At 46.0% G+C, this 14,581-nt stretch overlaps 1 protein-coding gene across 1 annotated transcript in view; it reads left to right on the top strand.

The window, feature by feature from the left end:
- Nucleotides 1-14,581, top strand: part of LOC124477967 (protein turtle homolog B-like) — a 33,832-nt gene that overhangs the window by 9,384 nt on the left and 9,867 nt on the right. Inside the window, exons 3-7 of the mRNA XM_047036045.1 lie at nucleotides 3,454-3,600; nucleotides 8,452-8,603; nucleotides 10,895-11,012; nucleotides 13,049-13,190; nucleotides 14,403-14,546. Of these exons, the coding sequence (XP_046892001.1) occupies nucleotides 3,454-3,600; nucleotides 8,452-8,603; nucleotides 10,895-11,012; nucleotides 13,049-13,190; nucleotides 14,403-14,546 (703 nt within the window). The remainder of the gene's footprint in view (nucleotides 1-3,453; nucleotides 3,601-8,451; nucleotides 8,604-10,894; nucleotides 11,013-13,048; nucleotides 13,191-14,402; nucleotides 14,547-14,581) is intronic.

The following is a 14,581-nucleotide window of genomic DNA, read 5'->3' as shown; positions in this document are numbered from 1 at the left end:
TGCCCTCAAGCGTGGCCCCTGACACACACAGTGGTCTTTATGTGTTCGCCGTCCTCGGGAGCAGGGACCCATGTGACGGCTGGGTCGCTCAGACTGGCTCCTTTTAGTAGAAGCTGTTCCCTCCATGTCGAGTGTTCAGGGCCAATGGAAGACCAGTGCCTGAGACTTAATCACCATACATCTGCTGGGGCTGAGAGCGTGGAGTGAAATATCCCCCTATCAGCAGTATGCTGCTAGACTGTACTCCCCACACTCACCCACACACTCCCCTGACACACACACACACACACAGCACAGTACAATACGCATGTGGAATGCAGGCATTAAATCCCATAGGCACAAAGGACATATAGCTGCATTTCACGAGTTCAGTAACACACCAGCAATTGAATAATGATCTGCTTTTATTGAAGCAAAGCTGGTAGCAGAGCCAAGCCCGATTAGTGGAGGAGGCTGGTAGCAGAGCCGAGCCTGATTAAGTTTGGTGGAGGCTGGTTGCAGAGCCTGATGCAGTTTGGTGGAGGCTGGTAGCAGAGCCGAGCCTGATGCAGTTGAATGAATGAATGAATGAAGGGTACAGGCATATTTACCAGGTATTGAACTTCGGGTGTGGCGGAGAAGCAGAGAAGAAAGTGAAGGGTGACAATAACATGCTAGCACAAGGACCAGAGGAACGGAAGAGAAAACAGGGAGCTTGGTTTGGTCGCATTCCTCCGTGCTTTAACTGGGCCGATGCGTATGAGTTGATTGGAGCGAAGGAGGAGTCTTGGTGGGCTGTCTTCCTCCCGAACTTCAGTTAATCAAACTCCATGTAACGTGTAGGTGTCGGTGACGCACACAAGGGGATGTTCGTGGAGCCATTTACGTGGCGAAGAGGAGCTTTTCTGACGCTTGCTGAGGTGTTCTGAATGACACATGCTATCTGCTAACAGACAGCCCCATCATATGTCCCTCAGCATAGTGACTGCTGTAGTGAGCCTGTGCCATGTGGACCAGGGTCCAGGGCTGTGGGATTAGCAGGAAACAGCAGATGCTTGGGTGTGCTGGGGGATTCATCCCCTCCGATTACAGTGCATTCTGGGTACACCCTGTTAGATGTTAGCTCTGTGACAGTGTATTAATGGCTGTAACTATGGCATGCGCTTGACGCCATGCTACCCATACACGGTCTCCATGCATGGTGTTGACTGTCTGGAGGAGAGGTTTGAAGAGGTTATATTTCTCTCTCCCTCCCTCTCTCTCTCTCTCTCTCTCTCTATCTCTCTCTCTCTCGTTCAGTGTCTCTCACACAATCTCTATTTATTTTCCCTCTCCAGCTCGCTTTCAAACACTCACACACACGCACACACACTCACACACAATTTTCATGATTTCTCATCTCTTAACCACTAAATAATTTGTTCAAGCAAAAGGAGAAAATGTCCTATCATTCCTCTGTCAGCGTATTTCTAAGACAGCAATGGCAGAGGGTTTGGGTTTCACACTAACATGCCAGTCATGTCTAGTATCTCTCTGTGACAAGAGGGTTCAAGGCGTCAACAGAACTATGCACATTTTATGACAGACTTTTGAGGGTCACGGAATTCTAGTTCTCCGAGGTGAGATGGGGAATGTTTTAATGGGAGCACAAAACACTGTTCAATGGAGTATTCTAGCTGTTGTCTGCTAGACAGAGGCTGTTTGTCAATGTGCCCAATGAAAATATGGAAACGTAAAAACATGTATTTGTACACCCACTCAAGCAAGGAGGCCATCAATAATTAATTTATGATTTGTGGTTATGAAGTTTTATTCTATGTCCTCTCAATTATTGAGCAAACTGGCTTCCAATCATCTACCATCTTCTTCAATTTCATCCTTAATCAGATAAAGGTAATAGCCTGCAACGGGACAGTGGTTATTACTGTATGGACGAGAAATTAGACTGTGGCTTTCCTCCATAAGTGCTGCTTTTTGAGACGTTGTAGCTCACGCGTGAGTTCTGTGTTCCTGTTGCCAGTGTGGACGTCTAGTGTTCAATCCGCTGCTCCAGGGGAAGTGCTCTGACATGGACACAGTGCTGTTAGCTTTGTTTACCGCACGCCCCTCGTTCGCTGACAGATAAGCATTGAGGTCGATGCCTAACCTTCATGCCACCTCCCACCTCTCTCTGCACTTCATCACCTGGGCAGAAATAGACCTGACTTTTTACTGCCAGACTGCAGTCCCCTCTCTTCCCTTTTCCCGTTATCCTCATCGATTTTTCTGCTCACAACAAAAAAGTAAATAAAATGCGCAAAAACTGTCGTTTTCTTTCCCAGGTATTCCAGCCAACCAGGGGCTAGGTTGTCTATGGGATCTATATGCATGGCTGGGAACATCGATAGCTGACGCTCCAGTTGAACTACTGTAACAGGCAGTGGTGCTAACAGTGTGAGAGGCCTCTATGCTTGGTTCTAACAGTACCTCTACGCTTGGGTGAAAATGCCTGCGTTCTCCTCAGGCAAAGAAGCAGTTGGAGTTCCACTCTCAAAACTCGTCATTTGACGAAGTGAGTGGCTGAGTGAATGACTGGCTGACTGACTGAGTGCTAGGCTTTAGAAGCTGTGAGACAGACAGTTGAGCAGCCAAGGTTTTCAACGTGCCCACCTACTCTCCCTCACTTCAGCCATCCCTCCTGACTTCCTTCCTGTTGCAATCCCAATTTATCTCTTTGAGCTTTAAAACAAAAGGCAGTCTTTTTCGGAGGGTATTGACACTGAGTGCTTTCCTATTTCAACCCTATGTGCTTCATCAGACAGTAGAAGCTAGCTGGAGACTGAGAGTGATCGCCCCACAGGTAATGTGCTCCATTAATCCTGATGTTGGCAGGCAGCTGTAGCTAGGCCAGGGACAGACGGTAATTTGTTTATTGTGAGAGGTTGTGAAGTAGTATGGATTGGGAAACCGCTCAAATTCAAATGCAATCATTTTCATTTTGGGTCAAGTCAAATGCCTTTGACCTTGATCTATGGCAGTTGCCACCCTGTTTTATTTAAGTTATGTGTATGATTGAAGTTGAAAAAAACATGGATCGTGCACAGCGTGATCTCTCAGCTTTGTGAGACCAACATGCTCATTGACTCAAAGGTGCAGTTGGCGGTTATTAATCATGCAGGCCTGGGTGCTAAAACCACAGTATGTGTGGGTGAAGATGTGTGTGTGTGTATGTGTGTTTAAATATGGTCTGTAATGTAGCAGTGCTGTACTGGAGAATAACAGTGTGTCATAGAGGAAGCTGTGGGTAATATGTAGGTAATCTTGTGATTGAGTTATGCAGCATAAGCTTACTCTTGGCACTATCAGTCAAGAACTATAGAATGGGCTTACCTTTTTAGAATAGACAGACGGTTTGAGCGCTACACGTGTAGACGGTGTCACCTCTGTGTGTTGGTCCTCGTTCTGAACCCCTGCCCCGCTCTGTCTCCTCCTCAGGTCGAGCCAGTCTTCATGGGAAGGCGTCCCTGCAGATTGTCCCTGTGCACCCTGAGGACCAGGGCTGGTACGAGTGCCGGGTCCTGATGCTGGAGCAGCAGTACGACACCTTCCACAATGGCAGCTGGGTGCACCTCACGGTCAATGGTGAGTCATCTACCGAACTCCCCCCTCCCCCCCCCCCCCCCCCTGGCCAAGCCAGCCCCCTCCATCCCCTCAGCTTCCCTCCTAGCAGGAGTCAAATACAGTATATGGATGGCTGGGGTGATTCAGTGGTATAAGGGTTAAGAACTGAATGTGTAGAAAGTATCGTTTCTGTAATGCACTCTTGTCAGAGTGGTTCACCATGGTGATTTATGGCCCAGTTGTAGTTGCTAGACGACCACCAAGGTTTCATTGCGAGTTTTCATTCGCTTATATACGTTTTATCAACACCATATTCTGAAGATGTCTGAGCACATATTTTCTGGACATACAAATCATACTTGCCAGCCAGAGAAAAAGAGACTATTTGACAGTCTGATACGTTTATGTCAAGATTCACTGCCAGTTGGTCGCTGTTTGTCTTTGATCGATTGTTTGAAATGCTATTTGGAATATGTTTAATGAGGCTTGTGTTTCTCCTAATTTTCATTCGATTTTCTCTTCCACCATCCATCATCACATAGTCCCATTGAGTGTTGTGTTTTTAACTGACATTTATCAAAGGTATTTGTCATTCACCTTTCAACATTTTTGATGATGTCAGAGACTACTCTTCAGATGGGGTAAATGGATGAGATAGGGATGAGATACTGGTGAGAAAGACATTGATTGTGGCCTGCTTGGGGCAATCCAGCCTGGGAACAGCTTGGAAAGTCTGGGAGCTATCAAATTGATGACTGCGCGGAAAGAAATCTGCACCTTTGCATTTCCCAAGAAACGCCCCAGTGTGCTAGCCAATCCTGTGTGATGTGCGCTTTTATATTGTTTGCTAAAATCAAAAGACACAGTACAACGAAGCTTGACAAAATGGAGTATACTGGGAATCCCTCAAATCAAGTTTTGATGGGAACATTCATTCAGGATGAGTGCAGATATAGTTCAGCCGTTTATTATGCTCCATATGCAGGCACACTGAAATCCACAGTACCTGCAACAAGGAAATATGTACATGGTAATTATCTAGGGCTTTCACTGTTTATTGCAATCCTGTGCTTCTCCCACTTGGCCCTCTCCTGCCTCGCTAGAGCATTATTTTCCAGTGCATTTAAATGTTACGGTCAGATATAGTGTGTGTTTGAGTCACATTTTTAAGAGATTGAAACAGTGCACTTGCAAAGAGACACTTCACAGAGTGTGAAAACGTTGTTGGTACGACAGTTTGCAGCAGTACACTGTCAGGTTCCTTCACACTTTGAGTGTATTTTTGGTCTGTGAACCTAAGCTCACAGTGTGAAGCTCATACATATTCTGATCTAGCTCTGCGCATGCGTACTGCTTGTTTCACAATGGATACGACACGTCTGTCCTGTACCTATGAAGCCTAAGTTGCGTGTGTATTCTACTATGGACACAGTGGTATATAAATGAGAAAAAAGTGCAAACTTTAGGCTTCAGCTGCTTTTGCATATTTGTAGCCATCTTCCCACTTCGGACCCCATTTTTCTCTGTTTTTCTGTCTTTTCAATGATGTAAGGGTACGTGCTTGTGTCAGTATTTTCGTGTGTGTGCATGTTTGTGTGCTCATGCATGCATGTGTAATGGGGTGTGTGTGTGTGTGTGTGTATTTGGCTGTTCTTAAATGAGTTCTCTGTCTGCTGGGTTAAACTCACTGTGCCTCTGCCAGAGAGTGTCACCTGCGGTGCCTCAAGGGGGTGGGAGTGTGTGAACATCTGTTTGTGTGTGTGTGTGTGTGCGTGTGTGTTTGTGTGTGTGTTTGTGTGTTTGAATGGCCTCCTGTGCGGACACAGGAGCACCAGTGTTCTCGCTCAGCCTATTTACTTCTCTCCCTCTAACTCTTTCTCTTTCCCCCTCATTCTCTCTCTGTTTCCCCCTCTCTTTCCCTCTCTCTCTCCCTCAAACGATGTCTCTCCTTTTCTTTTTCTACTCCATATACAGTGTGTGTCTTGTATTCCTTGTCCAATTGAGACATCTTGTTGCAGGGTAAATGCAAATGTGTAGCGTACAAGACATTTGATTTACAAACCAAAGACTATCTGTGTCTTAAGCCAAGCTATTAGCCGGCATGACCAGCAACATTAAAGTGTTGTCTGTTTTCAGACATCTGTGTCTTCAATTGACATTCAGACATGTCACTGCTGTCTCCTAAAAGGCTCTCTGTAAGGGCGGCAGGTGCTCCCCTGCTCTGCTGCAACACAGACACTTAGGGCAGCCATTTCCTTTGGCCGGTGGAATTAGCATACACTCCTGCTCTGAGTTCCTGTTTGCTGGCCTTTACTTCCTGCCAAGCAGAGAGTGAATTCATGCCTACTCAGTGGCAGGTGTCAGATGGCAAGGCCTTGTGTCCAAAAGACAGTGAGGCCACTGTTCTGCCCTCTCATCTAATCTCCCCTCCTCTCCTCTCCTCTCCTCTTAATGGTAATTAGAGACTTTTGCAGGGAGAAAACGAATAACATAAAAGTAAGCAAAAGTTTCTGTGTGTGTATATATGCGTATAATAGTGGCTTCAGGGACTAATATTCTTAAAGGGATCTTGTTGCCTTGAGGGAAAATTATTGTAGATTGTGGAAGTACAGCAAACAGCCCAATGTATGCTGTTCCCCATCATAATTTATCATCCTCTCCTAAATAATCCTCAGGGATGCATCTTCCTCCCTCTCTTCCATCTTTCTTTTTGTTGCTACCTCTCTCCTTCTCACTGGTTCTGTAACTGTTCACATTGGAAAAAAAAGTTTTTAAAAATCAACAATATCAAAAAAGAGTGTGTATCCCTGAGGAACAGTCTTCCAGCGAATAAAGGAGCTGTGAGTGATGAAACCAGAGAGAGGGACAGAACATGGAAGAGAACACTAAGTGTGATACTTCCTTGGCTTGGACAGTGTACTGTACTCTGTTAACCTGTGGGCCGCGTATGGAAGAAAATCAGTTGACAGAATGTTTTTAATTTTACAAAGGCATTGAATACTTAATATTGAAATTTGAACACCACTGAATTTGTTGGTTCTGAATTCACCTCTTTAACATTGAAATTGAAATTTATTTCAATGTAAAAAAAAAAAATCTGATCCAGAAATTCAAGGTTCAGAAAGTCAGGTTGCTTAAGTATGAACAGTTAAATTCACATCCCCCCCAAAAAAATAAAAATAGAATAGCCCAAAATTCTTCCAGCTCAAATTCATGTGGTGAAGTTCTGATCCCCAAAATTAGAGCCCAAAAAATTGGAGCCCAACAAAAATGTGATCGCAACATCCGGGATACCAATGATAGGTAAGGCAATTGAGCCTAAAGGGAGGTCAGATGGCTGAGTGGTTAGGGAATTGGGCTATTAATCAGAAGGTTGCTGGTTCGATTCCCAGCCGTGCAAAATGACGCTGTGTCCTTGGGCAAGGCACTTCACCCTACTTGCCTCGGGAGGAATATCCTTTAACTTACTGCAAGTCGCTCTGGATAAGAGTGTCTGCTAAATGTCTAAATGTAAATGTAAATGCAATCGAACCATCTCACTTCTCCGAAAGGGGTCCAACTGCAGAGCTTTCTCCTTAGGCCCCTCTCATCCAGATGTAGCTGCAGGCAGTCATTCATGCCTTACCTCTCTTTACAATGTGTGCTTACTGTGGCGCTGATGGACGCTTTGTCTTCTTTGATCTCTCAAATACATTTGGCCTTGAAAGCGAATTGTTTGGCTCCCGTGGTGTTGTTAAACGTGTGATAAAGGCAAATTAAGTGAACGAATGTGTTGGGCGGCGGCACAAGTATTTGAGCTATGCAAGTGGGCCGCAAAGTGGAAAAGGTCGGGAATGGCTGCTATAGGGCATCAGCTGTGGTGTGGTGAGGAGGGTGTGTGGAGGGTTGGGGTGTGAACATGCCGGTTTATGAACCCAGGAATAAAGGAGAGGTGAAAATGAAGAGGTACTGCGTGAAGTAGGGCGAGAACATACTGCTCAACTTCAGTTCAACATCTCCCAAGTTCCCTCTGTGATGATCCTCTGTGTGCCATCAGTACAACATGTTGTACTGATGGCGGTAATGAACTCCCCTGTTGACCAATCTCCTCACTTTAAATGTCACTTCCTGTTTATCTCCAGTGCACTGTATCGTATCCTCTTAGCACATTATTTATCAATATGATGCCGTCACAACAGTGATTATAACATTGCTATCCACAGCCTGCTGAGAGAGTAGCAACACTATTATGATAGCACATGATTACCTGAGGTAGTCGTCAGTTGTGTACTTTACTAGTTCCTTGGCTGTGTGCTTGGATGGGAGAGATGGTAGGACGGTGGGCAGGGTGTATGGGCAGATGTCTAGAGATGCTAATTGGGGTGTTTGTTTACTTTGCGCCAGGTGTGTGTGTCTGTGTGAGTGTGTGTGTGTGTGTCTGTGTGAGTGTGTGTGTGTTTAGTTAGGAGCAGGGCAAGAATCCCATCGGCCAGCCGTGACCCACTTGGATCCAGTCTGATCCCTTTCTCTGAAATGCAGCACAATGCTGCCGTTTGTTATCAGGAAATTACCTTGAACAAGAGAAAGCTTCTGGCTCAGGAGACCTGCTGAACAGGCGTTTATTTCCCCTAAAAATAGATGGTGAAGTGAACCTATATGAATATTAGCAGGGAACCGGAACATCTGTGCAGTTAGCTTTAATGGAATCATGCAATGAAGTGTTATATTCCGTTTGATGGTTGGCGAGACTCTTTGATGGATTCATGGACAGAAATAGGTCACAGCTCGAGGTAGAAACCCTCATGCTGAAAAGAAGCTGTTTCGCATCAAACTAGCCTGGCTCACTGTCTTGATCCTGAAATATATGATGACTATTATTTTCTTTCCCCACAGCCCCTCCCACTTTTACAGCCACGCCTCCACAGTATGTGGAGGCCAAAGAGGGGGGCAGCACCCTTCTCAGCTGTTCCGCCCAGGGAAACCCTAAACCAATGATCAGCTGGCTGAGGGAAGGGGAGGAGCTAGCCACAAATGCAAAATATACGGTAAGACAAAACGCTAACAGCAAGTACCCAGTATCACCAGTGAAGAGTTACTGCTTGGGGTTTGTTTGGAATAATCTGTCAAATAACTGATCCTGTATTTTATTCAGGTGAGGTTAAAGCACATAAGATGAGACTGTTTCACGGCCAAGACTATGCTATTTGGTTATTTGGGAAGGTCAGACTATATCAGTGTGCTGTCTAACAGGTCATCCTGGGTATGACAGTGAGTTGATTTGTAATTGGCCAGTGGAATGTCAGTCAGGCTTCAGAAGGCCAATGCAGAGGGAAGTCCCAGAGGAGGACAACCAGTGAAGCATATCAGGTTGCAACCCTTCCTACATGTGTTATGTTCTATGTTTGTGTTCCACTTATCCAGAAGGGATTCTCAATCCCCCCCCCCCCCCACCAGCACCCCTCCACCACCTCAACTACTAAGCCCCCACTTCCCTGTGTGCAGAGTGCAGTGTGTAGATCCCTCAGCCCGCTGTAGGCTTTACCTAACATTTGGAGCTGCTGTGAGATGAACGGGAAGTGACAGTGTGTCTCGGCCCAGCGCCGTAGTCTGTCAATCACCCAACTGTCATGTCTCCCCCACACTCCCTCCCTCCCTCCTTCCCTCCCTCCCTCCCTCCCATCCCTCCCTCTCTTCCTTCCGTCTCTCATCCTTGTCTCACACCCTTTTCTCACTCAATGATTCCCCCCCAACACACACACACACATGCATATGCACACACACACCACAGTCTATTCAAAAGGTCAGAACTCTGCAGCCCTGGGCTTTAACACGCTGGTCTTAGTAAACGATAGCAGGACGTCCATATGCATTATTTATCCCCTCCTGCTGCATCAATATTACATTACTCTTAATATGAATGTTAGACTGAAAATTAATATCTACTGCAAACCAAATGCTAGGAAGCAGATAATATGTTGTGCATTTATGATCTGCTGGCTTATCCCTCCAAAAAGATTAGGTTTATATTTCTAAATACAAACATTATCATAATTTTTTAATACAATAAAACGGATTTAACTCAACTAAACCAAACCTGTAAAACTGTAAAGAAGCTCTATCTGGTAAGAAATCAGATGTCCTGTTTGCTCAGCCTCACACTGGGCTCCATAGAGATCTCCTGGAGTATGGTGGGAATGAGCCAGAAGAGGGAGGAGAGGAGGAATCCTGCTCAACAACTCCGACCCCCCTGCTGCAGGGGAGCTTAGCCTGCTCACAGATACTTCTACAGCACATGTGGTAGAAGAAAAACTCTTCCTCCTCTTTTTCCTCCGCTCCCCCTCTTCCTCCCTTTGCGCCGACTCCTCCTTTCTCTTCCTCCTCTTTTTCCTCCGCTCCCCCTCTTCCTCCCTTTGCGCTGACTCCTCCTCCTTTCTCTTTCTCCTCCTTTTTCTTGCGCTCCTCCTCTTTCTGATCTCACATTAACACCTCCTTTGGGCTCATATCGTATTACTTTTGAGCAACTCCCTAACGACTGTCACACTATGTTAAACATAGTTTCCCTTCCTGTGTCCTGTCTGTGCCTTAAGGTCTCGCACACACAAAGCTGCAGTAGTGGAGAGTGGCACTTTAGTCCTGTCACAAGCAGGGGGATCACTGCTAGAGTACCCCAACCTGCCCGACCCGATGCAGGAGTTGTGCTGTGGATGAGTCCGGAGCTGCTCTGCTCTCTTTGCTGTTAGATGGACGGGTGAACTGTTGTAATGCTCCAGGTTTCCTAGATCCCTCCGTCTCTGGTCTGGACAGACAGACGACAGCTGTGTGTGACTAGACTGGACTGATCCCAGCAACCTTCTGAATAATGTAGGAGTTTTGGGGGGGGAAGGTGGGGGGGGGGTGTGGGGGGGGGGGGTCATGTGTTTCTCTACTGCTTTTTGATTCCTGACAATGCCCCTGCATTGGCTGGATGAAGACATTCACAGCAGCACGTTTCCAGGGTTACCGCATGAAGAGATTAGCTGCACATCAGATTCAAAGTTAATTAGAAAAACAACACATTGATGGCTTCAGTGTTGGTTTATGTTTGTTACATTGATACTTCCAGCACACCCTCGTATCTAATAAAGTACCAGATATAGCCTGTACTAAACTGTGTATATACTGTACCTCCTTGAGCACATACTTTGAACACTGGAAACAACAAGTTACATATTAATAGTAAGTCCTAGTACATTTAGTAATTTGGCAGACGCTCTTATAATGTGATTATATTCCATGTTTGTGTGAGAGATTATACTTACTCATCTTTTGTTGCTGTGTTGTTGTTGCACGGCTGCAGGTGCATGATGGCAGCTTGACCATCTTGGGGATCACACGCGAGGACAGAGGAGCGTACACCTGCAGGGCCTACAGCGACCAGGGGGAGGTGCTGCACACAACGCGCCTGCTCGTCCAAGGTGATCACTGGGGGGATATCTCAATGAACTCTCTTGATTCAGAATGGCATCAAGCTCGGATCCTCATATGCTTAAACTGTGTCAGACTTGTTTAGGGAGGTGTATAGTGGGCAGTTATCAGCACAAAATGGCCGCCAGTAATGACACAGACATTGGATGTCTTGATGCGGTGTGCAGCTGTGATAGGATGGTACTGCATGGCCACTAGCACAGTAGGATAACTGTAGGAGAGCTTAATGAATTATCAGAGTCCTGGTGGACTGAATCCGGTATCTTCCAGGGAGAGATGAGAGAGATATGAATTTCACACGCACCATGGTCTGTGTTCACTCTCATAACAAGCTGCATACTTACAATCCCTCAACCACTCATACAGATATGCAATATCTTCAGTTTACTCACTATACAGTGAGTTAAGGTTTGGGATATGTGCTGATTGTGTGCTACGAGGACTATAGGCAAGTCTACATGACAGTCAATACTCCCCTATAATTGTCCTTGTCTGGATCTGTGTGTGTGCATGTGTGTGTGTGTGTGTGTGTGTGTGTGTGCGTGTCTGAGTGCGTTTGTGTGTGTTTCCATCAGTGTCTGTCTGAGGGAACATCACTGTCTGTGTCCGGTCCATTAACCCAGCTCTCAGGCAGACACAGATCAGATACGTAGTCCTAATACGAGCCTCCAGTTCCAGCCTGTCTCAGGCTCCTTCTCACCCTCACAACAAGCACTGGAGAGGAGGTAACGGTGTGTTGAGCGCTGCTGCCGGCGGAGCGGCTGCTTCCATGGAGGCGTTGGTTTGATAGTGTGGTGAAGATGCCATCTTTTTCTGTCCGTGTGCAGGTGCCTTTGGGGAGGATAAAGTGTGGTAACATCTTCAGGCAAGGATTTAGCTGTAGATGCAGACACTGTCTCTCTCTCTCTCTCTCTCTCTCCCTCCCTCTCTCTCTCTCTCTCTCTCTCTCTCTCTCTCTCTCTCTCTCTATCTCCCTCCCTCCCTCCCTCTCTCTCTCTCTCTCTCTCTCTCTCTCTCTCTCACTCTCTCACACGCACAATTACCTTGAGATTTCGAGACATAAAATGATAAAATAAAGCTCTCACTTATCTATTCTTAAATTAATGCATCTGAGATACGATCTGATCTGATCAAAACGTGTCTATGTCTGCGAGCTACATGTTGAACTTGCTGAAGGACCCTCTGCAGAAGGTGTGTGTTGAAATAGGCCAGGCAAGTTGTCTGAGCAGGAACAGTAAGATAGCTAAGTAGTCATGACTCTCACTCTAGTGATCTATTTTTAATAGTTATGAGTCAACCACCCCTTTCAGTACTCTCTAATCTTGTGTAAACTATACCAAGATGAAGAACCAAGAGGCTTGTTGCTGGTCCCACTAATAAAAAACAGCTTAGCTTTCATGGCTTGTAATGATTTACAGAGAAACAGGAGGACCCCTGAGGCTCTGGGCATGCCCAATGTGAAGAGCTGGTAAGCCCTGTTCCTGCCTGGGATGTTGGCTACAGTACAGCACCTCCCCTCTTACTGTATCCCATCGCAGGCCAAAGAGACGTTACAGGGATCGTATTACAGCTTTAGCATTAGTATTGTCTACCTCTGTGTAGCCTGTCCATATCCTTAGCATTAGCATTAGCTCTGTCTCCCTCTGTGTAGCCTGTCCATATCCTTGAATGTATGGAAGGCCAGAAGGAACCTGAGTAGGATAATGGTGAAATCATGGGGATAGAGTATTTTTGTTGTAGACCAGGAGATAAACGAGAATACTTTTTTTAAACATTTCAACAATGTTGATTTTTACTTTTCCCGTGTGCAGTCCGCTGTCTTACAACCTTAAACCTGTTCTCTTTTGAAACACGCTTTTGTCCAAGTAAAGGTTGCTGTGGGCTTCCAACAGAAGCCAAAAGTTGTCCTGCACCTGTTTTTGAACGAATTGATGTCAATATTGTATGACAAATGTCTCACCTGAACAATTATTGAGTATATTCTTCAGACTGTAATAATCCAAAGGCTTTTTCTCTATGTTCTCAGGCCCACCGTATATTGTGACACCACCAGAAAACATCACTGTAAACATATCCCAGAATGCACTCTTCACCTGCCAAGCCGAGGCCTATCCTGGCAACCTAACCTACACATGGTTTTGGGAAGAGGATAACGTCTACTTCAAGAAGTAAAGTCATGATCGATTTCCGTTCTGTACTGTAACACTGTTCAGCGTGTGGGTGTGTGTGTGCATGAGCATGTGTGCCTGCATGCGTGTGTGTGTCGCACTGTCCGAAGGTCTGAGTAATGAATAGTTTAAGTCCCAGATTAGGTGTTCCTCTGTCTTTTGTCTGTTTCTTTTCTTTTCTCACCCTCAGCTTTCCTGTAATGTAATTGAATGTGTGTGTGTGGTGTGTGCGCATGTGTCTTTGCGGATGCTCTCTCTCTCTCTCATTGGATTTGTGTGCATGCCTTCATGTCACCCTGTGTGTGTGTGTTTGTGCGTGCGTGTGTGTGCGTGCGTCTTGGTGCCCCAGAAACAGTTAAAGTTGTCCCAGCGGGGGGCCGTCTGGCGTGGGGCAGGCGGGTTAGCATGCTCTGATGACAGCATCACATGACTCAGTGCTTGTGTCATCATCACATGGCTCTCGTACAGGGCTGATCTGAAGCGTAGCCAGCAGCTCTGCCAGACTCCCTGTAGCAGCCCTCAAACTGAGACGCTGCACACACTCAGACACACATTCAGACACACATGCAGATACACACTCAGACACACATTCAGACACACATTCAGATAGACACTGGTACACAGTCAGAGAACCAGTAGGTGAAGAAGAAGACTACAGAAAAAATTAAGGACAGTCTTTCAGAGCCTTTTTTTGATCAGGAGGAGCAAATACAGACATTACATGCAAGGGACCATGTTCTATTTAACAGTTTATTTAACAGTTGTTAGCTTTTTTCTTTTTTTTATATGTATTCTCTTTGTCAGTGAAAATATAATGTCTTAAAAAAAATACAATATGCTAGAGAACATAAGAGAATCATAAGCTTTGAATTAATCCACACTTCCCGTCAAATGGCATCTTCAAAATGTGCCCACGCAGTGTTTAATTGGCTGGTCATTTGTTGAAAACACAATGGGAATATCAGCCTCTGTTTGTGGTGCCTCATTTCATGTGGCAGTGAGAGAGAAAACACAAGGTGATTTTGGTAACAAGGGGATTTGTCTGACAACTGCTCTACTTTCTGGAGCCCATCTGAAGCTGGCATGCAGTCTGACTCTGTGCTGCCCTCTGCTGGCCGTGCTGCAGAACTGCACAGACGTGCCCCTCCTCCCCTCCCGTGTGCGTGCGTGTCACAATGACCCGTTTGACAAATGTCTGCTTCCTATTGGCAGTGACCTGAAGCTCCGGGTACGCATCCTCATTGACGGCACGCTCATCATCTTCCGGGTGAAGCCGGAGGATGCTGGAAAATACACCTGCAGCCCGAGCAACAGTCTGGGAGTCTCGCCATCCGCCTCGGCACACCTGACTGTTCAGTGTGAGTGTTACCGTGGCAACGTGGCAGCGGGGC

This window comes from Hypomesus transpacificus, chromosome 15 (genome assembly GCF_021917145.1).
Source record: "Hypomesus transpacificus isolate Combined female chromosome 15, fHypTra1, whole genome shotgun sequence".
NCBI classification, from domain to species: domain Eukaryota; kingdom Metazoa; phylum Chordata; class Actinopteri; order Osmeriformes; family Osmeridae; genus Hypomesus; species Hypomesus transpacificus.
The sequence above is the reverse complement of the archived record's forward strand: the minus strand, read 5'-3'. Positions and strand labels throughout refer to the sequence as shown.